The sequence below is a fragment of the Malurus melanocephalus genome, unplaced genomic scaffold (genome assembly GCF_030028575.1).
Source record: "Malurus melanocephalus ecotype Western Australia unplaced genomic scaffold, MMel_1.1 scaffold_52, whole genome shotgun sequence".
In the NCBI taxonomy this organism is placed as follows: domain Eukaryota; kingdom Metazoa; phylum Chordata; class Aves; order Passeriformes; family Maluridae; genus Malurus; species Malurus melanocephalus.
Window position 1 is genome coordinate 1,057,335 of NW_026623284.1, and position 23,909 is coordinate 1,081,243.

The 23,909-nt window shown below is 41.8% G+C and overlaps 1 protein-coding gene across 2 annotated transcripts in view; it reads left to right on the forward strand.

Annotated features, from left to right (window-relative positions):
* Positions 1-23,909, forward strand: part of PRKAG2 (protein kinase AMP-activated non-catalytic subunit gamma 2) — a 209,617-nt gene that overhangs the window by 33,414 nt on the left and 152,294 nt on the right. The window contains exon 1 of one of the 2 annotated variants that reach the window (XM_057365399.1): positions 19,086-19,181. The exons of the other annotated variant lie outside the window; for it this stretch is intronic. Within the exon in view, the coding sequence (XP_057221382.1) occupies positions 19,101-19,181 (81 nt within the window). The 5' untranslated portion in view covers positions 19,086-19,100. Of the gene's footprint in view, positions 1-19,085; positions 19,182-23,909 lie in introns of those variants that run through there. 2 annotated transcript variants of the gene reach the window in all.

Consider the following 23,909-nt stretch of genomic DNA (forward strand, 5'->3'; position numbering starts at 1 on the left):
ATCCTGGTGATAAATGAAGGCATTGCCTACAACCAGACCAAGAGTGATGCTATGCAGGAGACTTGCAGCCTTAGTGGCAGGTTACTAATTCATCTTTAAAGGGATTTTTGAGAGGGGACACTCTTACAGTGATTTTTATCTGTACCATATTTCTTAAATTTGGTTATGAGAGTGTCTTGTTTGGGAAAGTAAGAAGTTTTACAGCATTCAAGGCATACCCCATCTACTCTTCCTTCTTGATTGACAGCAAAAGTACCAGTCAGAAATAAGAAAACTTCAATGCAGWCATTCATTTTAATTTTTTATACATGTTTTTGAAAGCTTTTGTTTACTGCCTGTGTATAAATTGAAAAAAAAGTGTTAAAGATTTTCTCTGCAGACCTCGGTGGTTGCATGGGTGACAGTGTGGCTGTTATTTGAGTAGGCAGAAAGTACTTCTCATGCTGGTGGAGAGCAGAGCATTGTTTTCTTCGGAGATGAGAATGTCTGAGAAACCTCTACACGCTTCCTTTTTTTCTCTTTATGTGCTAAAAAATGACCGATCTTTGAATTGTTTATTATTATTTTGTATTGTTGCCAGTCTAAGACTGTTCTGTCATGTAACACATCGTACATCTCTACAAATATTCCCTGTGCTGACATCTTACAGCATCTGTGTGTAGACCATGTTTTCTTGACAAGCTTTATTTTTTAACGCTTGACTAATAAAAATGTGCCATTTCAAAGTTTTCGCTGGGTCCAGGTAAACACAGTAAGGGTCTTGAAAAGACCCTGTTGATTTGTGACCTGGAGGGTCTGGGGTGGAAACAAACCTAGAAAGGGGCTTTGGTGAGCAAAGGAGAGGAGAACAGTTCTGTGTTAAGCAGGTAGGAAAAGTGGGCTTTGTGGAGCCAAAAGGTCACTGTGGAGTCCTTCCCTGGGTTGATTTGAACTATTTTTGTTAAAAAACCCACCAAAAGAACAGCTTGGCTGTTAATTTGAAGAGTAGTTTGAACACTGCTTGTGTGTGTGAGATATGAACTTAAGGTCTATCTCGCTCTGAAAGCAGCGCCTTGCCAATCAATAAGATTCCCAAAAAGCCATTTCCCCAAATCTGCTGATACATTTTTGCCATGTTGAACAAAGAAATAAGGAGCATGTGTACATATTCATCCCTCTGGGCAGTTTCACAACTTTTGCTGAATTACAAGCTTTTCTTTTAGTTTTTTTTAAGTCCTTAATTCCATAACAGTCCCTAATCCTCACCTTCCCAATTATCCACGTGTGACCATTTTTACTCGTAGGGACAGCTCTGTTAGCAGCAATGCCGAACACATAATATTTGAATTTCTCAAAAAACAAAATTGCCACAGAAAGAAAAATGCAAGCACAAATAAACTTCCTTGGGAAAGCAGCATCAGYGTGGGCAGTAAAGAAGCTGTTGAAGTGGAACAATGTGGCAAACCCGATGCTGATTGGATTTCAGGCTCTAATCGCTTTCCCTTGCACATGAGTCTCATATCTGTTGTTAACTTTAATGAGACTTATGTGCCAAGCCTGCAAGGAAAATTTGTCCTTAGCTCTCCCTGCTACTGCGTTGTTTCATTAGGAACCATTTCCATGTCTTCCTGTTGAAGTTTCAGTCTGTGCTTGACCAACACAGACCTTGAGATGAGGAATTCTCCTCACATCTGGGAGCTATGGGGAGACAAAGGCTCAGGTAAATCCAAGACTTGTGCCAACGAGYGCGTGACTGAAGATCTAAAGCTAGTTACTTCCTGCTCACTCCTGCAGTGGCTCTGGGGAATGMCTTTCTCTGCTTTTTCCTTCCTTCATTTTCAAAAAGGAGAAGCATTTATCTCTATCTCCTTGATGGAGCTATTGGGAGGATGAATTAGGATGGGTTTGTAGAATTCTGAGTGTGAGAAGTTTTATTGGAATTTTACTACTTATTGACCCCACCGGGATTCCTCTGAACTTTGATGTTAAGCTTTGGCCTACAAGTATTGTGTGTGATTCCATAAAAATGAGTAACAGGTGAGCAGCTTCACTACATTTTGCAGTGGGTTAATGAGTATATTTATAGTAATATTTTATAAACCCAGAGTAATTGAACAATAAGCCACAAATCAGTCACAGCCTGGAAGATCCTAATTTGGGACCACTTTCTGCCTCTATCTACAAAACATTTTTAATTTGTTGCTCTTCTTTTTCATGCTAGTTTACCTTGTTGCTTCAAAGACTACTTCAGCCTGTTGGCAGCTCAGGAATGGGAGCAAACCTGCTGCTCCTTGGCAGCGGGTGAACACCTTGGCCCTTGAAGAGCCGTCCAGATTCATGTTCCCCTGGCAGCCAGTAGTTCAGCCAGGCCTCTTTGCATCAGAGCTTTTCTGGGGGAAGTTCCTAMCTTATTTACAAACTTCTGAATAGCATTTTGGCTTCAGAATTTCCTTCTGCTCCCAGCACCCTGAGGGTTTGTCTGCTAGGCTGCCTTGGCTCCAGAATTCAGATCTTTTTGGCTTGAAGGTAGCATTATTTAGGAATTACTCAAAAACCTTTCAACCATGCAGGACAAACAAAGAGAAGCAAATTACCGTTATAAGGTGTTGAGGAATTATAGGAAGGTAGGATATTTTTCCTGGAGTTGTTCTTCATTTCTCTAGTTGATGSAAATATTCCTTTCATTTTATGTAATACTATTTGTGGTCAAAAATATTCATGAATATCAGTAGGGAAACATGACCTGTGGAGATTGCTGTTGTTGGCAATGTAATGCAGACTTTAGGTTGCTATTRATATTAATATATTTGTTAGCAAACAGTATTTGAGGGTTGTCAGTCACTGGGAGGTCTGCTATGGGTCATTGTAGGCTTTCTTGGCTCTTCCACTAGCGAAGCTCAATGTCATTTGAGATAACATTAAACTGAATTCACTAAACTAACCCTGCACTCTTTCAACTGAAAYGGCAATTCCTGTGAGTTGAGCTGGTGACAGCTCTTCAGCAAAAACATGCATTTTGTTTTTCACTAATTACAATGCTCTGAGATCTCCTAAGTGAAACATAYTGAGTTATATGTGGGCTGCCAATCATGTTTTTCCTGCGCTCATGCTGAATCCTTACATGGAGAAATAAGCTAAATTATAGATTGTCACTTGCTTTAGTARCTCTTACAAGAAATGTGCAAATCTCAGTTGCTGAACCTCTGGCCAGTAATGATGCCTACAAAGCTTTACACAGGTGTCTAACATGTTTTTCTCAGCTTGTTTTTGTGGATRTGGATGGTAACTTTGGGATTTTGCCTTGTTTTTATCATATACAACTTTACTGGGGTGTTTGGCTTACACAGCCATCAGGAGGCAGGGAAATTCTGAGAGCATTTCTGTTCTGTAACTGCTTCTGGCATGTACATATTGCAAATAATAATATTTTTTTGCTCTGTTGCTTTGGATCAGCATAAACAGGGGATGGGGATGTGGTTGTGTCTTTGTGCAGACCAATTCATGTGGTTGTGATAGTTTTTCATCAGGATACAGAAGGAACTCCTGGAATCCCTGAGAGAGATCCTAGAACCTCTGTAGCATTCGCTGGAATTCCCAGTAAGTCTCTAAAGGCAGAGCACCTGGGATGCCATTGGTGAGGCCTGCAGGGGAAATTCATAGGGTTCTGTTGTGCTGCTGTCAGGCTTGAACTGCAGATGAGTCAAGCTTAAGTAGCTGATGACTCCCTGAGCTTCTTTGGTCCAGCTGGATGTTCAGACCTCCCAGGGCTGATGGGATTCTCCCTCAGAGCCCTCTAGAAGTGGGTCTGTARCCCTGAGATTTTAGCAGAGGTTGTGATGAAAAAGACTGAGATTTAACAGGATAATCCTGACTTTCAGCCCCTGAATGACAAAATTTAATTCCTAGGCTTGATCTACGTGACAATAATACATTGAGAAAAGTTATAGTCATGCTGGTATATGTTCATTTTAGGAAGTGTTTGGGGTAAATTGTATCCTATTTGTGCAACTAGAGCCTAAGAGATGGGGAGCAGATATCTAATGAGGATGGAAGTTAATGGGAACAGATTTCTAATGGGCATGATGGTTAAAGACTGTGTTTTATATGCGTGTTGGTTGGCTGAACAAAATTATGAAAAGGCAGAAATAAGAGGGTGCAAAAGAAGTGGCAATTAAAAATGAAGGCAAATGTGTGATTACCAAAAATCAGCCAGCTGAATTGATTGCAATAGATCAATAGTTTAGCTAAATGTAGTGTAATGTACACCATAAAGTTACATTATTTAGTAAATTGCAGTACATCATAACCAGATGAAACCAATTTTTATGTACCCACTGCTGGTTAAGGCAAGAATGGCATTGCTGAGATAACTTTCTTTCGTATCTGAAAAAGTTCCTGTATGATGCTGCTTGGAGACCTCTGCTTTTACAGTGGGAGGAAAACTGTGTGCTTTCAAATGGAGCAACGCTGAAGAGAAGACATGTTCCCAAAGTAACAATACAATTGCTTAAATAATTGAGAAATACTTAAAAAAARGGAAAAATTAAAAATTAATTCTGTACTATTCTTTTAAGAATTTGTAAGAACCATGATAGATTTAAAAGGCAATTGAAATATGGGAGGGGGAAAAAAAAGGAGAGAAGAAAATCCAAGCAAATTTATTCCTCTTTTGTCTTGGGATCCCATACTTCTCTCTTCTGATGCCTGTTTTATAATCTCGTTTCTTCAGTGAAAGCAACAAATCAAAAAGATTTGGTTAGAAGAAGTAGCAACAGAATGTGAAAATCCATTGAAATATATTGGGTGTTAGTACGGTTTTGGGATGACGCACTGGCATTATCCTAGGGATAGTGTGGATTTTTTTCCCCAAGGGCATTTGTGCATTCGCACTTAGGAGAKCTGATGTGGAGCTGTGACCTTCTTACTGAAATGCTGTACAGCTACAAAACTGGGCCTAAAAAGCCAAGGTTTCTGAGATGGGCTTGATTTAACCTTTCCATATGTATGATGGAAATCACCATCCCCTGAGTGTRTAGAAGGTCATTTCAGTGCTCACTGTGAGAGCTTTGGATGTGTCTGACGTGTAAAGAGGAGCCCGGGTAGTGCTGCTCAGTGTGATGGGCTGAGGGAGAGGGATTGGTACAGTCTGTCCTTCAGTGCCTCTGTGAAGGTCCACACAGCCCATCCCTGCTGAAAGAAATGCTAAATCCCCTTTAAAGGGGAAATTTCAGCTTCCATTCCATTTCACAGTTAGTTTCACAGGCTCATGGTTGTTGGGATTTTTCTGAAGTAAACTGGTAAGCGATAAATCATCTACATCTATTTTCTTTTTTTTAAAGTTAGCTGACAGCTGATTTCCTTCCTCTTTCTCTTTGAAGATCTGAACTCTTCTTTTGTAGTTGTTTGTTGAACTGCTGGCCCAAGGTCTGGTACAGTTCTCAAACCTTTGCAGCTCTGTGGTTACAGAACTTATTCTAAGATCTCAGGAACTGCGAACTCACGCCAGAAAGTAAACAGCTATTACAGCAGTACAAAGAGCAGAGTTTTCTTTCTTCTTTTGCACACAGATCAGTGATTGCCAAATATCCGCATCAGGTTTGGGGCCTGAATTTCTTGAACTTGTGTTTGAGATTTCAAACAAAAACTGTTCATGATTAACATAGTGCAAAGCATGTATTTGTTTCCAGTTGTTGTCTTCACCAACCTTTTCACAGCGCTTTGAGCTTCCTCTTTGGTCTTCACAAGTTACACAAGGACTTCTCAGTTTGAATTCCTCTAGGAGAGATAAGCAGGAGGCAGAGAAATCAAACTAGACTGGCCTTGCTCTAGTGCGTTGCTATTGAATTTCATAAACCATTTGTTTGTCTTYAGCGGTTAGGAAAACCATCTCTGGGGTTGCTTTAGTTGGCAAAGGTTCTCCACCTATCTGTAGAGAACACGCTGTGCATTCTGTATGCCTAGTGCTGTTTTATGGACTCTCACAAATCAAAGAGGATTTGTTTGAATTTCATTAGGTGCTTCTGGCTACCCCAGTCCAAATTCATATATAAGGCCTTTATAGAAGAATATGCAGGAGGGGTTGAAAGAATATTGGTAAAGTGACTGCCTCAAAAGCTGGGAAATGTTTGGACACAAGTAGTTTGTCCAACTTCAGTCCCTTTCTTTTCTGAAGATCTATTAGGATGCCCATTTATAAGCCTATAACCTACCACYGGAGCTGTGCCCTGCCAGGTTTTCAGCTTTCCTCACTGACACTGGGGTAYTGCTTCTATCCTCTCTCTGGAGAGGATATGTTAGTCACAAACASTAACATATTTTCTGCTAAAGGATTCCAGGCAAATTGGTGAAGTGTTCTCCTGTAGAGTACAGGCCCCATGTAGATGCTGTGGCAGTTGTCAGCCTCGTGTCCTCACCTGTGCTCTCTCAGATGGCAATGAGGACTTCTGGTTCAGCCACTGAATGCCACYTTCTGCACCTATTCACCATCCTTGGAATTTAAACACTGGGTCATATGTAGGCATTTGTGGTGTGACACCTGAGCTTAGGTGACACAGTCTTAGCTGACTCCTGCCCATAATGTCAGTTTACCCAGTCTTGYTGTTTTCTTCCTTTCTTCTGGAGGAATTGATTCTGTTTAATTTTTTGGAGGTGAGCAGGAAGTGAAGTCTCTTTTGCCCATTCCCAATAAAGCTGTCTCACTCTCATCCTGCACTGTCTCTACCTCATGTCTGCTTCTTAATCCTATTTTCGGTTCTGTGGATGTCTGAACTCAGTTTCAGTCTCCTTCTGCAGCAAGTACTAGATTCTGTCCTCTACCTTTCAGTTTCTTGCTTCTTCTGAGATATTCCCAGGCACCACAGCTGCTTATCAGTTAGTCTGGCCATATTATCTCCCACATTTCCTCTCCTCTAATTTCAGGATRTCAGTTTTTCAGTCCTACTGCTGCCCATGTTTGTCCAGTGTGAAAGTGTGAAAGTTCCTGTATAAAGTAGTTGAATTTAGGTCCATTTTTGTATAGAGAACAGAAATGCATGCCTTCTGCAGTCTGTCCTGCCAAGTCATAACTCTTAGACCCAAACCAAGGAGGAGCTAGAAATCCCCCTCTAAAATTCACCAGAAAATTGTTTCTTATACAGAAATACTTTCTGCAACATTTTTTAGGAATGGCTTAAATATTTTGGCAGAAGTTTTCTCAGATAGTTCCTCTTTGGGCAGATGAGGCTGTGGAAAATTTCTGCACTTTCTCATTACAGTTTGGCAAGGCTTGAAGGCAACTTAAACCAGGTTGTTAAAATAGCAATTGCAAAACACTAGATTCAGATGCAATCCTTGTTTTGAGCATGTGGCTGTAGCTGAAGCCACAGTACATCAAGCTTATGACTTTACAACTAGTTTTGTAATRTATTAGAGGCACTGACTTGCTGTGCAGCTTTCTGAGGAGCTAGCGCAGAAACTACCTCTTAGTTRTTTTCATAAACTGAAGAAATTTAGTACTGGGGTAAGATCAGTATGGACTGCTCAGCATTGTTCTGTTACCTCATTTCCTCGATGAAAAAAAAAAAAAAAAAAGATATGAAGTTGGCCAGAGAGCTTAGCTTGAACTGCTGAATGTTTGCGGTTACATCTGGAGGAACAAGCTGATCTGGTGGTTGCTTAGGACAACAAATTGAATGTCTCCAAAAGGGCTGTGTGCCATGGCACTGCCACGAGCTTGTTGGTGCGGGTGTGTGCAGGGATATTTGTGAGAGACAGAAACTTGGAGATCCATTCCCAAAGTGCTGTGTTTGCTTTTTGTTCCATGTCAATGACGCCAGCTCTTTCCAGGATGTGCTCATCTGTCAGCATTGGTAGTTGCCATCTCCAAAGGTTTCGTGCTGCAAGGATCTACAGAACATTTATTACACCCTAAATGCAGGGACCCGCTACAGTGCAGAGCACATCGCAGGTTCCAGTAGAATGTCACTGAAACCAAAAGCCRCCACCGTAATGTGCTACAGGAAAGGGGCTGGAGTAATCAAGACTGCTATCAGCTTTTTATTTCGAAATTTACTTTCCTGGCCGGAAGATTTTTTTAGACAATTTTCTGAGATGGCCCTGGAAACAGGACCACACATAAAAAGGTAAAAACCAACCAAAGTACTTTCACATCAGGGCAGGAAGGAAGGAAGAAGAGGAAATCCTTTCTGTCTCGAACATCTCCATTTGTTTTAACCTGGAACACATGAATCTCCTTTTCTTCTCCCAATAATCATTTCAAGCAAGAACCTTATGCTTGTCCTTTCAGTACATGATGCTCAAACTCCAGCACTAAGTTAGATAAATTCAAGTAAGAAATGGATTCAGAAAGGTTAGCCATGTCATAAACTAGGGGATGTTGCTGGTGCTCAGTTTTCTCAGGATGGTTTTGAAGCTTGTTTGGGAAAGCTGTGGCTTGGAAGACCTCAACTAAAATGATCAGGTTAAGGCTAAGCCATTTTGATGGATAGTGGCTGGACTACCTTTCAGCTGGGATATAATCAAGAGTTTGACACGACATCTGGATCATCACTGGCTGGAGTAGATCTTTGACTTGGACGTGGGGAAGGAAACTCCATCCTGAAAATGCACTGCTAATACCTCTTTGGTGGTTGGAAAAAATAAGTGTTCCAGTAGGTGGCCATATAGCCTCCTCCTTTCTCCTGTCAGTGTTAGGAGTTGCCCTGGATCACTCTTTGGACAGGATGCCTGTTTGGAATAAGTTTGTACAGAAGAAAGGAGAATAGTTATTATTCTTGCCTAAAAATAAACACAATATTGAGCTCCACTGTGCATTTAAGTATAGTTCTGGTCGGTGGTCACTTCCTTCCGTGCCCTTGAAATCTAACATTTGAAATGGTGTTTTCCAGGCACTTGTAGAGGTTTAATTTTCTTCTGCCAGAAGCTTTCTGCTTCCCTTCTTCCTGCCCTACAGCAAATAAACCAAATTAGCTCCGTATCTACTGATGCTTGAGATGTTGTCAGTGTATTACACAAAAGTCTGACTTCACAATGTAGTTTCCAGAGGCAGTGAAAGACTGACCTGCAAAGTTCAAGTTAGATATATTTCTCTTATTCCTTTCTCCGAAACAGTGTCTGCTGATGAAGTTCCTGTGGAAATCTATACTGATGCTCTGAAGAGAGGTAATCAGACTCTTAACACCAAGGGATGAATTCTGTATGGAAAAACCTTCCGTAAAAAAGCTTTAGCTGAGGTGGAAGCCAGTTTATTACACATGTCTGTGTGCTGTCAGACTTTCAGCAGGAGGTCCCCAAGGTCTTCCTGCAACTTGTTAAATGGGCATATTTCAGAAGCATTGGAGTGGAAAGCTGAGGGACTGAGAAATCTGTTTTCAAAAGCTGCTTTGCAATCAAGAGAGGCAGTGGACCTGGAGAAACAAATATCTTGAGCTGTATGTGGATGGAAATGTTTATTCTATTTTAGGACATTGTAACTGGTATATTATGCCACAGTCTTAATGTTTTCATTTCAAGTTCTAGGAGGGGGTAAACCCAGGAGTATTTGGGAGCTGTGATTCCTCCCTTTTTTCTTCCAAAATAGTTGACAACTTATGCATTCTTAAGAAATTGCTGCTAGTAACACATAAAAATAGTAATTATCATATCCTAAAGTAAATAAAACTCTCTTTTCAGATTATATTACTGGACTGTAGGGAAAATTATCTTTGGCAGGAGCACTACAGAGGTATCCAACAACAAGGACAAGGTTGAAAGCCTTCCTGGAGTTGTTTGCAAAGTCCCTAACCTCTGGCTGTTTGTTGGTCAAGATTCAAAGCTGATGTTTGTCATACTTACTGCTGGTGTTGTGGCCAAATGATCTCTCAGGTTTCTTGRTGCTTCCTTGCTTAATGCCATTTTATTATCTTTATATCATAATCTCACTAAACAATACTTGTAACTCTATGATGTTCTGTTAAAAGGTGGTACCTCTGAATAGAGTGCAGTCTAAAGGAGGAACAAAGATCTGCCAGGAGGGGAGAAATGAAAACAGAAAAGTTTTTACAACAGCCATTAATGATTTTTCCTTTTCATGACAATACAAATAAAGAAGAGTTGTGGTTGTAGCTGCTTGTTCAGAAGCAATACTCCTGCATTTTGCAAATGTGGCTGCAGTGCCTGATGTGGAAGTGATTCTTGCTGATAAATCAGTGGAAGTATTACTAGATCTTTTATTGGGTCTATTAGGTCTCATTAGACAGGCAATAGCAAAGCACAGTTTTGCCCAGGACCATGTGGGCAATCAGCTCAGAGATTGGGACTGAGACCCACATCCACACCTGTTCCCACTGGAAAATGCGCATAGGCTCAAAAGTACTAGTAAAGAAAGAAAGAGACATTTTATGAAACATATGAGAATGTGCTTTGAATTACTGAATGTTGCCAAGAAACAAGATTTCAGTCTCCAACCTTCGAAACAGATGATCCTGCTGTTTATGGGATGTGTTCCTGTTCAGAAGCTGCTCTGGTGCTGACAGCTGGAGGGAGGTGGTTGGGCACTCGCAGGGGGATTTCTGTCAGCTCAAAAGCTTTTGGACTTTCATTACCCAACACAGCACTGTAACACAGTGATTAAAACTAGCATATTATAAATGTGGTATTTTGAGGTATGGAATTGGTCTTTCCCAGAGGTTTTCAAGATGTAGCTTGACARGTTGCTGGATAATCTCATCCAGGCTCCCCTTCGATGATAGGCTGGTCTGGATCATCTTTTGAGGTTCTTTCCAACTTGGACTATTCTATGACTTGGAGAAAGTTGKATCTAATTGGTTGATCTTTTAAACTGATATAAATTAATATTCTGATTGTATTCTTCAGTATTTTTGCAGTATAATTCGTAGAATCTTTCCAAAACAGGTTTGGGCCTTGTGGTGCTGACCCCAGTGGAGTCTGGGACATTTTGGGGCCGGTTTGAAAGCCCAGGTGTCTGTGGAAGATGATGTCAGTGTGAGGAAACAAACAAGTGATGCCTAGGGTGTAGGTTGTAGTTGTTGCTGCTCTTTTATTTGTGGATTTAGGTCAATATTTTATCAAATATACAAAGTTTTTCCTCCATTTCTACAAAATGCTGAAAGTATGTTAAAAAAAAAAATTACCTTTTCGTAAACAAACCTAGCCAAGATTTGATTAAGAGAAAAGACCCAGCAGCCTTCAGGGCTTGCTGGAACTTATCTACTGGGAATAAAATATGGATATGCTGCCAACGTCAACCACAAAGTCGTCCTTCATCATTTAAAATATAGATGTAACAGGGAAGCCATGGAAGGTGGGAAGAACTAAAAATATTCACCTACAACAGTAGTTTTTATGTATGTGTCTGTATTTATATATTTATGTGTGTGTGTGTATTTATTCAGATAGGTGTACATGTATTCACACACATTATTACTCCTATTAATCAGGATCAGGGTATGAGTGAAATTAATTGAGTGACAGTTTACACCTTTTTTTTGTAAGGTGTAATGTTTACAGCCTTTAAAAGACTTCCCCTTTTAAATTATTTCACGAACCTCTTAAGTGAAAAAACCTGTTTTACATACATGCCTTAGTGATTGCATTGTGTACAATATCTTTAAAAAACACAAACAAACAAAAAAACAAATTAAAACCAGAATACTGAAGAAATGGACATAGCTGTTTCTTCTGACATGATCATTTGTACTTGTATTTGATTTTTTTAGATTTTGTTTATTATTAGTTCTTTATTTGTTGGCTTCTTTAAAACCAAATTGCATTCACTTTTCTTCAGGTAAATTTTGTTTCCAGCATGTATTTAAAGTGCTCTTGTTTGTGGTGAGAGACTTTGAGGGCACACTTCTCTTTCCGGTGTGGGTAGATTATTTTAAAGTGTTATTTACATGACCAAATTAGGAAGTAAAATGTAAACGTGTGTATGCTCTTGGAATTTTTTTTGGTTGGTTGGTGTTTTGTATTTTTTTTTGTAAATAAGTCCCTGTGTTGGTAATCAAATATTTGATCTTAAAATAACTGCACTCTCRCTGTCAGCATCCTATATCCAGAATTGCCTCTGGCAGTTAAATAAACACTGAACTTTTATCATAGATGGCATCTATTTCAGAGCTCATTAGCACAGGGCTTCCACTGTGCTTGTGGGTGCCACAGTGAAACGTTGGGGCTTTGCCTCCGAGCACCCTGCACCCTTTTGGGGAGGGGATGTGGCTCTGATGGGAGGGTCCCTGAGCTGCAGCATCAGCAGAGGGGTGATGGTGCCCCAGCCACCAGCTCTGTGTGACATGTCTGCTCTGACAGCAGCTCTGTGTGACATGTCTGCTCTGACAGCAGCCTGTGTGGAGCACCTTCCCCGAGTGCTGAGCAACCAGCGGTGCTGTGGGAGCAGATGAAACAGCTCTCAGGGAAACGGTCCATCTGTATTCCAGAAATCCCTGTGATCATCTCTAGTTACAGACTAAAAGTCTGCTCATTCCGATAGGAACCAGCATAATGCTGTGGATGTAACTGTTCCTAGGACATTCATGCCAGTCTGCAAATGTTGATGTGGCTCCTACCCATTACATTCAGCCCCAACTGCTGCATGTCTCTAAATTAAATTGAGTGGAAAAACTTATTTACTCTTTTTTAGTTTAGCAGACAAATTCTTTCTGGTGAATTTGTAACTCCATGCCAGGTTTCTGCATCACTATGTATTTTAAAGTATTTCTTTTCTGGCAATGCTGACCTACTTTAAATACTGCAAGGTGCTGTTACATCCGTTTTTTTTTCCTTTCAGCAGTCAGTTGATACCAGCAGAGGTCTTTGTACTTCAACTTCTAAACCTTTGATGACATTTTAACTGTTCATTCCTGTATGTAGGCAGCCACTTTATCCTTTTCTAGGTGGGCTCTTGCTCCAATTCAGAGTTAATGGTTACTATTTATTGCACACCTACAAAAGGTAAAACCTACATACAGCAAAGTTGCTACGTGCACAGGGTGCCTTAGAAAGCCCAGAATCCCCGACATGAAGAACATACCGTCCCTAGCCAGGCTGTGCAAAGATGTGAGGACGTGGGTAATTCACCTGGGCCCTGCAGGCATGGGGACAACTTCAATGAAATACCTCAACATCCAGCACAACAGTCCTCAGCAGAGGAACCCAAGTCATGAGGTTCAAAGAAAATAAAACATGCTGTGAGCGTGCAAGAGCATCTTGATTCCTGGATTGGTGTTCTGTGATGTTATTGTAGCGGGATGTTTTCTTTTGGGTAAATAATTAGTGCTCTCCAGAGAGCTGCAGATGTGCTGTAGCATTATGTGTGCTCAGCCAGAACTTCTAAGCCAGTCCTAAAATGTTACAGACTGCTCAGTTGTGGCTGGGTTTATGTGGAGTTAATGTCCATCACCTTTTTCTCCTCTCTGCCTCATTTTTCCACCTTATTMCCTGGCTTTTTTGGCACTGACTCCCCAATTGCTGTCGCTGCCACAGCCCCAGAGCAGTGAGTGTTGCCAAGGGAGGGAGCAGAGAGCAGCCCAAAGACAGAGATCGAGGAGGCAGCAGCAGAGCTGARGCATCTCCATTCATCCATGTCATCATTGCTGTGTCCTCATGGAAGTGCTGGTCCTTAGAGATCCCACTCTGGGACCTGCAAAGCTGAAAGTCATATTGCAGAATTCACATTTTCATAGATCCCAATAGCCTTTGCACACAGATATAAAAGGATTTAATGCTGGAGGCCATGGTTGGACTTCTTACCCWTAACCCACTAGATCCTACTTTCCTGTGGGTTTTTCCCTTCTCTAAATGCTGCAGTATCATTCTTCTGTTGTCTTGTGGGACTATTTATGGCCCACAAATGGTGTTTCTCATCCAAGCTCTTAAGGGATCCACTAGAAACAAGRCGAGACCCATCCTGTGTCTTTCAAAACTTAAAATTCAGTGCCTTTGTAGAGAATGAAAGCAGTAGGGGCTCTGAGCTGGCTGATGGTTTATAAATCAGATTGTCCTAGATCACCAATTGCTACTGATTCAAAATGTCTTAGGCCATCACTGGTACTGGTGTCATAGCCCTTCTGACTGCCCTGGGTGAAGCTGAATGAGGGGTCAGTGAGTCAGCACCAAGTTCTYGACATGAATTTACCCTCTGGTTTATTCATTCTGCAGGACCAGGATATTTCTGAGGGGTTTCACCCACACCACAGAGGATTATGGTTTGAAGTGTTCATCATTCACTCCCTGAGTTATTGAACATCATGTCCTATCTCAGACTTCATATGGAGGCATCCAGAGACCTCCACTGACCCCAGACACAGCACAGCTCTTCACTGGTGCCTCTCCAGAAGTGTCTCCACCCTTTCCCTCCCCACCATGACACAGGAAGGAGGCTCCATCCCTCCATCTGCAAGCTCCAGAGAGGGTCACCAGGTGGGAAGGGTGGTGGAGTCCATGTGGAGCAGGGCTCAAGGCTGCTGTTGTGCAGCCTCCCGTAATGCCTTTGTAGGARCACCTCAGCATTTCAGTGGCGTTTGCATTCGGGTATACTTGCCAACCGAGAGGGAAAAGCCCCTCTGTGTGAGTCCTGCTGAAGAACTAGACATACAGATTTGAGAATGCAGCTGTCTTGTTTCTGATACCTGAGCTGGCTGAGGCATCCCTGGTGCAGTGTGATCCATCTTCATTGCAGAGGCTGGCAGGGTGCTCCCTCCCCCGGGAGCGATGGGGGATTGCTCACTGGGGTTTGGTGTTTCTCACATCGATGTTCTCCTTCTGGCTTGTCACCGGTGCGTCAGGAATCCCAGCTATTTGGTTCATTGCTTGGTACATCGTGCTGAAAAATGGCAAGGAAAAAAATCTGTGGCTGTTTGAGATTAGAAAAAGAGTAAACCGTGGATTTTGTTTGTCATGGAATTTTTTTCCCTGCTCTTCTCTCTTTCCATTTTTTTACCGTCTCCATCACCTTACTTTGCAGTTTTGCCTGATTTGAGGGGCTGAACTCCACAGTTCATCCCTTCCTCTTATTCTTGGGGCTTAATTTTTCTTTCCTTATACTCACTTTTCCAACTCCTGCAGATCACAGCTGCCCTTTGCCAGACATCAACTCTTGAGAGACTACTATGGGTGTTCTGCTAAGAGCTGCTGTAGTTCATGGTGCAGTTCAGGATTTTTTTTCTCCCTGTTTCATCTTCTCCTTGGGCTCTGCTGGTCTCCTGGCTGCTGCTGTGGCTTTTCCTGCCCTTCAAGGTGTTGTTTCTCTCATCTGAGCAGTCCCTGAGTGCTTTGGGTTCTTGGCTGCAGGCTGCACACTGTATTGCATGTKGCTTTTGGTTGCTGCTCGCTGTGCCCAGTAGGAGTGGGGATAGGGTAACCATGAATATGATGGCTATGGTGGTTGTAACAATATGAAAAAAATCTTTCTTAATCAAACACTGGACAAAAGCCCTGCCCTGCCATGTAGAGCACTGGTTCACCATGTACTTCAATAATTGCTGTATCTGCTGTGTTCTGAAGTGATATCTTCACAGACAGAAGCTTCATTGATTTCAAGGAACTGTTTGCCTCATAAGAAAAAGGAAACTATAATGGAAGCAGGCCCCATGAACTATTCTAATTTATGTAGTACTTACAGAACCACCAGATCTTTATGGAAAATTTTGGAATATAAATAAYAACAACCAATAGCCAGACATTTTCAGCATCCTCTGGGAAATTGTGGAAGGTTGCTGTACTGCCAGTTAGAAATTTATGATATTTCAGGCTTGTACTCGGACCAAAAAGATGAAATAGAGTTGGTGTTTTGGAACAGTTTGAGGAAATTGTGCAGGAATTAYGTGCAGTCAAATCTGAAGCTGATTGAGGGGCCTGGCTCTGAATTTTTGAAAACCAGAATCATTAAACTCTTCAAATGGAAAAATAAACCATTGCAACAATGTCTGTTTCAGTTGGGCAAGCAATTCTGTAGCTTTATGGTGGTAAAAATGTGACAGTCATAAATCTGCTTTCCTCAGAGTTTGGTCTTTGGGCATAAGTGACTGTGTGATTCACTGTCCAAGGCACAAGCAGGTTTTGGTGATTTATTTTCCCTCCAGTGTTACTGCCTGATAAAGTGTGAGAATCCTACAGTCAATCCAAATATGTGAGTGRTCTAGAAGTGCTCTAAAGGGAACTTTTTTTAAAAGACACATATTTATAAAATGAACAATGACTGCTGAGCTTGAAATTCAAGGACTTAAGAATTGGGGGGGAAAAAACTGAAAACATCTGAAAAATCTATTGTCATGGAAAGTTGATTATATAAAGCATTTTCTGGAATCTCCTGAATAGTCCTTGATATATAAGGAAGCAAGAAAATGGCTGGAATTTAGGATCCGTGTTCACCGAGACTCCAAGAACTTGTTGATAAAACATCATTAAATAACTTTATTAGCATGATTTCCCATATTTCCCACCTAGMAGCATCTTTGCTAGGTGATGTGCACTAACTCACTGCTGCTTTTGATCATGAACCTCAGTATCTCTGATAGAGCACAAGCACTTGAAATGCCAATCTGAAACAAGGTATTTATTCAGATATTTATTCAGAAATTAGTTGGTTTCTCTCAGMTCTTCAGTTGCTTACACAGCCACATATGAGGCCAAGTATTCAATATGGGAATATTTAATAAAGAATATATAAATATTTACACAAATGTGATTTGGACACCTCAAGCCTGTAGATTCAAAAGTGACTTGGGCTTCCTTTRGCAGGACACATCAACATAAATGTGAGTAGTCATTAAATAATGGTAAGAAATTATAGCAATGAAACCTCCCTGCCTATTTATCATCTCATAAGGGTGAAAAGAAAATGACAAATTATTCAATGTTTTTAATGGTTGTCAGAAACTGGATAGAATCCAAAAACTAGTTCAGCAAATATTTATGAAATGGTATCTAAACCATTAACTGTTCTGCTCATCTGAAATGTAGTTGTGCAATCTGTTTCATACTCCTTATCCAAAGATGGGGGAGGAAAAGGCATGTTTTTGAGGTAGAGTTTGTGCCAATCAGACTTTGAGACCAGAAACACTTTTAAGATTTTTTTTTTTAAAAAAAAACACTCTAAGAGATCTGGATGATTCTTGAAATTGGGTACATCAGACTGAGCCCTGTGAGTGATTTGAAAGGGATGATTTAGGATATGGAACATTTTTCTGGCTGTTAAGGCTGGAGTTTTAATTTGATCTGATCGCTAATCAGAATAATCCTTAGAAGTTAACTATACAGAGAAGAATTTGACCTGAACTGTGCTTTGCAGGAGAACACTTTTTATTCCAGTATGAATACAATCTTCCCTTTTGCCCTCTCTAGGTCAGCTCAAGGATGAGAGGAAAAATGTGTTTTGTCGGCTCCAGCTGGTTGACTGGTACCCCTTAAACAGAATTTAAGAGGAAGCTTGTTTGTTTTCCTAAACTATTTGTACATTCTGCATGCATAAAATATTCATTTAGCTGGGGAAAAAACCTTCTAAACACTAAATATTTGTTCATTTCTGTGTTAAAAAGGGCTGCCAGTGATCTTGTCTTGAAATGATTCGAGTAATAGCTGCCATTTGTGAGTGAACACTATGTACCATTTTCAGCTTTTTTGCTCCCAAGGGGCTTGTGTTATCAGAGGCACTTAGCACACCGAAGGAAGTGAGAGCAGGGGGTTTCCTCGGTCTGCCTGGCACATGAGGGGTGTCATCTGGACCTCATCTCTCTTGCTGCTGAAGAAAAGGTACTGCCCAGCCYCAGTGATTATTCGCTGTAGACAGAATTAAGGGCGGTGTTGGCTGCACCCACTTGCAAAAGGGTGCAGCATCCTCTAATAAATGGAATAAATAGACTGAGAGTGATGTGTAAGCCAAGTCCACTTCACTGATTGAATGATTTAGTGACCAGGGGTCATTAATGAAAGCAAACCCTCCATCTCAGAGAGTATTTCAATAGATCATCACAATGGTATTTTGAGATGACCAGGAAAGGATTGGCAATGCTCTGTGGCTCAGGATCTGGCTACCTGTTTTTCCAGAGGTGTCAGTTCATTACATGGTATTTTGATGCCTGTATTCAAGAATTGGAAGCTGCAGGGATGACCTTTCTGCCTTTTTGCTTTCTTTTTCTTTGTTCAACCAGAGGTGTCCTCATCTGAGCCAGCCTTYGATAGCATCCTGGCCAAGGATATGTCCCCACGGTCTGGGGAATGATTTCATTGCCAGAAAGGACACTGTGATACTGGTTGGTGGAGTAATCAAAGCTGAATGTGGTTATAAAAGAGGGATTTATCTTGATGAAGAAGAAAACTCAGATCCCCACTGTCCCTCAGCTCCTACTGGGAGAGTTTGCATTGCTCTGCTAGGCATTTGCTCATGTGGTACCCTTTCAAAAGATCTATTTTCTTTTTTTTTTATGGTGATACTTTTGATGGTTATACTTTGTGCTCAAGCACTTTATTTTCCCAGTGAGGTCTTTACAATAAATTAAAAAGTCAGCCAAGTCATCCCCTGATCATGCTGCATATGGGAAAACTTAAGCCCAGAGAAATAATGYGACTTTTGTGCAGCTACGAAGCAGAGCTGTGGTTAAGTGGGGAATAGGGCTGTTATGGAGCAKCAGAGACTCCAGCCTTGAAAATGCATTTGCTGCTCTGTGCTGCCTTCCCCCAGGTATTCGATACCGATGCAGACGCAGCCTCAGTTATCTGAAACTTCAGCTATTGAAAATGAGATTTTTTTTTTTCCCCTGCTTCAGATCGCATTAAAACCGCCTGCGGTTATTTGAACCCTCGACTTCCCCTGTGCACCCTGACCATCTCCCTAATGCACTCCAAACCGGTGCTTAATTCCGTGCCCGCGCTGTCCGAGCGCCGCCGGCCCCCGCCCGAGGGATCGCGGCAGCTCCCGCAGGAGAGCCGGGGAATCGAACCTGGCGATGCTGCCGAGAGCGCTTTTGGCAGGGAGCCCGCAGCCGGGAGAACCCGCCTGCTCTGCCTGCTCCTGCGGTACCCACCGCTCCTGCCATCCCCTCGCCGTGCCGCGATGGGAGGCACGAACACACCCAGCCCTGGGCCCCATCTGTTGCAGCATCGGCTCCAGTAGCAGAGCCCGAGATGTTTAAATGCGCTTGCCTTTAGGGAAAAGCTCTCAATGCAGTTCTTCGATGGACGTTTCCAGCCAGACTGCAGGATTTTTCAGAGCTGTAAGTCAGAGCCGGGGCTCAATTGTCTCTGGATTTCTCTGGATTTGATTATTTTTATTATTGAATTTATTTATCTGAGCAGGGGAAAATAGGTTTTGCATTCATTTAAGTGGATGCCCGAGTGCACTGCAGGAGTCTGCCGAGAGGCTGTGTAAGAAATGCATGGTTCTTGGGTATTTTGGTTTTTTCATCGTGTTTTGTCTCTTTCGTATGCATGACTGGAACGGGGCTGTTGTCCTGTTTTTAGAGCATTTAATTACAATAGATACTCCAAGGCTGAACAAAATGTTCTTTTATCTAGTTAAAGAATGTAGCTTGGGTTTGGGGTTGGTTTTTTGTTTTTTTTTTTTCCCTTGCATAACTTTTCGTTAATGTTTTGGAAAGAGATTATCATTTGGGGGGTGTTCATTTATTTTCAGCCTAAAACCATCTGGTCTCTGCATCCTGCAATGCCTGGTTTCTCCTACTGCTCATCTCAGAGCCGCCTGAACTGCTGAGCAACTAATTGCTATGGCTAGTCCCTGCAACCCCAAATCACAGGTTTTCAGGAACTCCCGTTTTGCTTAATGATTTTAATTTGATATTTGATGAGGTTTGTCAGGGTAAAGAGGTATATTACAGGCTTCATGTGTTCTTCTTGCATTTTTTCCCTTTTCATTACCAGAATTAATGCTGAACACATGCAATTTGCACTGCAATTAATGGATCTGAGAGATAATGAATATCCAAAACGGATAAGGCGGCTCCATYCTGGGATCAGAGCCTGAAGGGTTTTGAGATCCTCTGTTAGTGGGGTGATGGTGAATGGCAACCAAAATTTAATCCAGTATAAGATGCAGGGTATTTTGCCAGCATCCTGTGTGTTCTGCTTKTTGTTCACTGTGTTGTGGGCCACGGGAGAGAGAAGGGTGTCAGCCTTTGGGGAAGAAATTTCACCCTCAGCTCTTCTGTCCCCTGTCGTGGGTCCAGGAGAGGCTGGAGAGCAGAGGCAGCGCTGACTTTGAGCAGCCCCGGGAGGTGTAAGGAAACTGGAGTTGCTGCAATTGGGAGCCTGGGGGGCAGGATTATCTGAGGGAAGAGGGAATGATGGGCAGCAGGATGAAACGGATCCTGCTGACAAGGGGCCAGCCCTCAATTCAGATGGAGGCAGTGGGAAACACAGCAAAAGAAGACTTGGTTGTACTTCAATTTTAGAACATTTTTATTATTGGGAGTGGAATATTTTTTTTTTTTAATGCTCTGCTGTGAAATAAACAAACAAAAAAAAAGCACACATCCCTCAAATCCACCCCATCAATCTGTACAAGGATGTCTGACATTCATCAGAAGAAACTRGGAGAATTAAATGCAATATTGTTGCAAATCTTTCAAGGCAGAGCACAGAGTTGATGGAAATCACCTGTAACCAGTTAGCTTAAGGCAGCCGAGAGCCATCAGGTTTCCATCAGGAGGAGAAAATCCTCCTGTCATTTCAGCCTGTTTGGCCACCCAAGTAGGGCCAGTGACAAGCTGATTTGAAGACAAGAAATATTTAATCATCTTAAATTTTAAATACATGCCAGTTAAAAATCTGTAAGAGCTTGTTGCCATGTTTGTTGGCGCATGTTATATGATTATATATGTTTCCCATATGCATTGCCCTATATGAGAGCGTGTTTTATGTGTGTAAAAATAATGATGCCCTGTGAGTTGAACTCTGTCACATCTGCATCTGGGAGGGCATTGTCACCAGGGCAGTTTGTTTCTGCTTCTCAGTGTAGATGCCAGTGCCTTTGCTTTTAGAGCTGATGTATATTTTGATAAAGTTACCCTTTTTGTGCTGATGTAGGAAACACTTCCTAATAGACATTAAATGACTTCTAGCTGACATTCATCAAGAAGAAACTAGGAGAATTAAATGCAATATTGTTGCAGAATACAGCTGTTCTATRCATACAGTTAGAAATGAATGTTCCTGATGATAAAAAAACAACCAATATTTTTTAGGGCTATATTACTGGCAGAGCCTAATTTTTGTTAGTCATGAAAAAAAATGTAATTCTGAATCAAAATATTCTGCTTGTGGGTTTAATTTGTCTTGAGGGGGGAAAAAAAGGTTAGGTTATGTTTTGCTTAGTTTTGTTTCCTTCTCAGGTGCTCATTAATTTCATGGGAGGTTTTCAGTGATGCTCCTCAGCAGGGTGGGTGTCCATGCCAGGCTGAGCTGCAGGCAGGGCTCTCCCTGAGCCTTGGTTTGGTAATTCCAGTGTGAGCTTTATTTTTTTGTGACAAATGGGTTTGGACTGTCTACCACATGGAGCAACAGCCAGTTATAAAATGGCCTCTCCCTCRCCAGGCTCGTACTCTGCCCATCTGTCACCGTGTCCGGGGTGTCCTGCTAAATTGGAAATGTTTCCCACACTTCCCAAGCAGGATCAAACACTTCTTGATGCATTTTGATGCACAAACTGTCAGCCCAGTCAAACACAGATTTGCCTGTTTCAGCTCACCCATGCCTGCTGGGTTTCAAAGCCATTGCATAGGGCAGAAATGACTTCTGGTGTATGTGAATAATGAGCTTAAGTTTTCAGTTGGGTTTCCCTGAGGGTATGTCCTTTGTCCATGCTTGTCCTTTCTCCACAGCATGTTCAGATAGGTCCATTGTAGTTGTGGTGCTTAAATGGATTCATAAATAGAATAATCAGTAGAATAATTTGATGGCTGAAATCAGAAGACTTCTAGAAGAAATCTTCTTGCAGAAGATTAAAGGAGTCAGAATTTGGTATGGTTCATTTGTAAGGTTTTCTACCCTGCACTGAATCCAAACTAGGAACAATTTCTTGGGAAAAAGTAGTAATAAAGTCATAGTCCTTGAAAGAAAGACTGAGGTTTACTTGGGGAAGTAYCTTCCTCAAAATTCTAGTACTGCATGTGCAATCATTAGAAAAAGACCCTGTGTATGTGTCATTTCTTCCCTTCCCTTTCCATATGAAGATTATTTCCAAACTGGACCTACTGCAAAAATTTCTTTTCAGTGGTGGTTATTTCTAGTGAGTGACTAATCCCTTTGTTGTGTTCTTCTGTTTGTCTCATTGTTCACAAGATTTTCCAGATGGGCTAGTATTTTGTCCGTATTTCTTCCAGAGATGGTCATTGGTGTCTTCCAACACCTTCTTTCAAGCAGAACTGTGATGTTTTTTGAAGCAAATCTCTTGAGACAGACTTTAACGAGTGACCAGGGCTTGGTGTGGGTGGGCCTGGAAGTGTGAGATATACTATCCCTTGGACGTTGCCAATTCTCTTTTCTCAGAAGTTGCATAGCAGTCCTGTTTTCTTAAAACTTAAATTGATTTTTTTTTCAGTTGGACACAGGGGTTCCTTCATCTCACTCCACTGGGTGCTCACCCTGTGTCAAAGCGTTCACCCTGTCTCTACACAGCAGCCAAAGCTGTGCAAAGAAAATATCATCTCAGTAACACTTGGAAGTGCCCACAGAGCTTGGGGTCTTGTTTGCTTCCTACTGTAGGGATGTYTGGAGTGTGTCTCAACAGCGAGCAAAGCTGTGATTGAAACTGGAATTATCCTGGCTGGGTCGTGCCAGCCCAACACYGCTGCTCCTGCCGGAGTTTTTGCTCACTCCTGCGGGGATGGAGCCGCCCCCTCTCACCCCGGTGTTGTCATGGCTACGCTGGTACCCGTGTGTGGAGCTGGGCAAAGGAGCTGGAGTAAACCATGCTGGCATTGCCGTGTGCACCGTAGTAAGAGGCAGTCCCTTGTTTGGACAGCTTGTTTTCTAAATAAAGGGGGAAAACAAAAAAAAAAAAAATACTAGTTGATTCCCACTTTATGGACAGTAGAGGGAGAGGTAAAATGCAGGGTTCATTTATACTGTGTTGGATCCTCCAAAGTTTAAGCAAGTTGTCAAGCCTCTCCCATCCCGGGGAAATGCGAGTACTTTGCCCATTGGAAATGCTGGCTTTCCCCTTCTCTCTATGCTGGACAGAAAGTATAGGGGAAATGACTACAGACCCTTAAGGTCTTCCCAGAGCTAATCCAGAAAGCCAGAGCAGGCAAGGAAAGTCTCCTCACTGAAGTCCACCCATGAAGGTGTTCTGGACTGGATATGCAGCTTGCAAAGCGCTTTGGATTCCCACAGAATGAATGATGTATTGTAATTTATTAGTATTGCATGGCACTRAGTGAAAACCCAGAAATGGCACAAAATCTCAGCATCTCTTAGTTCAAAGTCAGGGGTGGAACCTAAAGGACACACAGACTGGATTTGGGCAGAATACTTTACTGTGAGTGTGATAAAATCTTCTGGGCTGTCTCTGAGAATGTGAGCTTTCTTCTGTCTTTGAGGGCATTCCATGTTGCCAGCTTCAGCAAAATGCACCTTTAAATAAAGAGTTCAGAGGGTGATGAATGAAGTCATCCATTCTTTTGGGAAAAGAAAAAATTAGTTTAGCTTATGAAATAAAGCACATTGTATTTGCTGTTCTCCTTTTACATGTGGGGCTAAAGGTGTAAGAACCGCTGCAGCAAAGTGAGTGTAAACTTTGTAGATGTGAAGTTGTTCTCTGCAGCTACAGAATGATGTAGGGAAATGTGTCAGGAAAGCATCAAGAGGGGAATCTTTCCTCATCGTGGGCTGCATGTGCTGTCCTCCTTTGACTTTCTATTCAGGTCTTCAGCACACCAAGCACAGAGTCATGCTGTTCTTCCTTTCCTTCCCTAATTTTCTCTTTG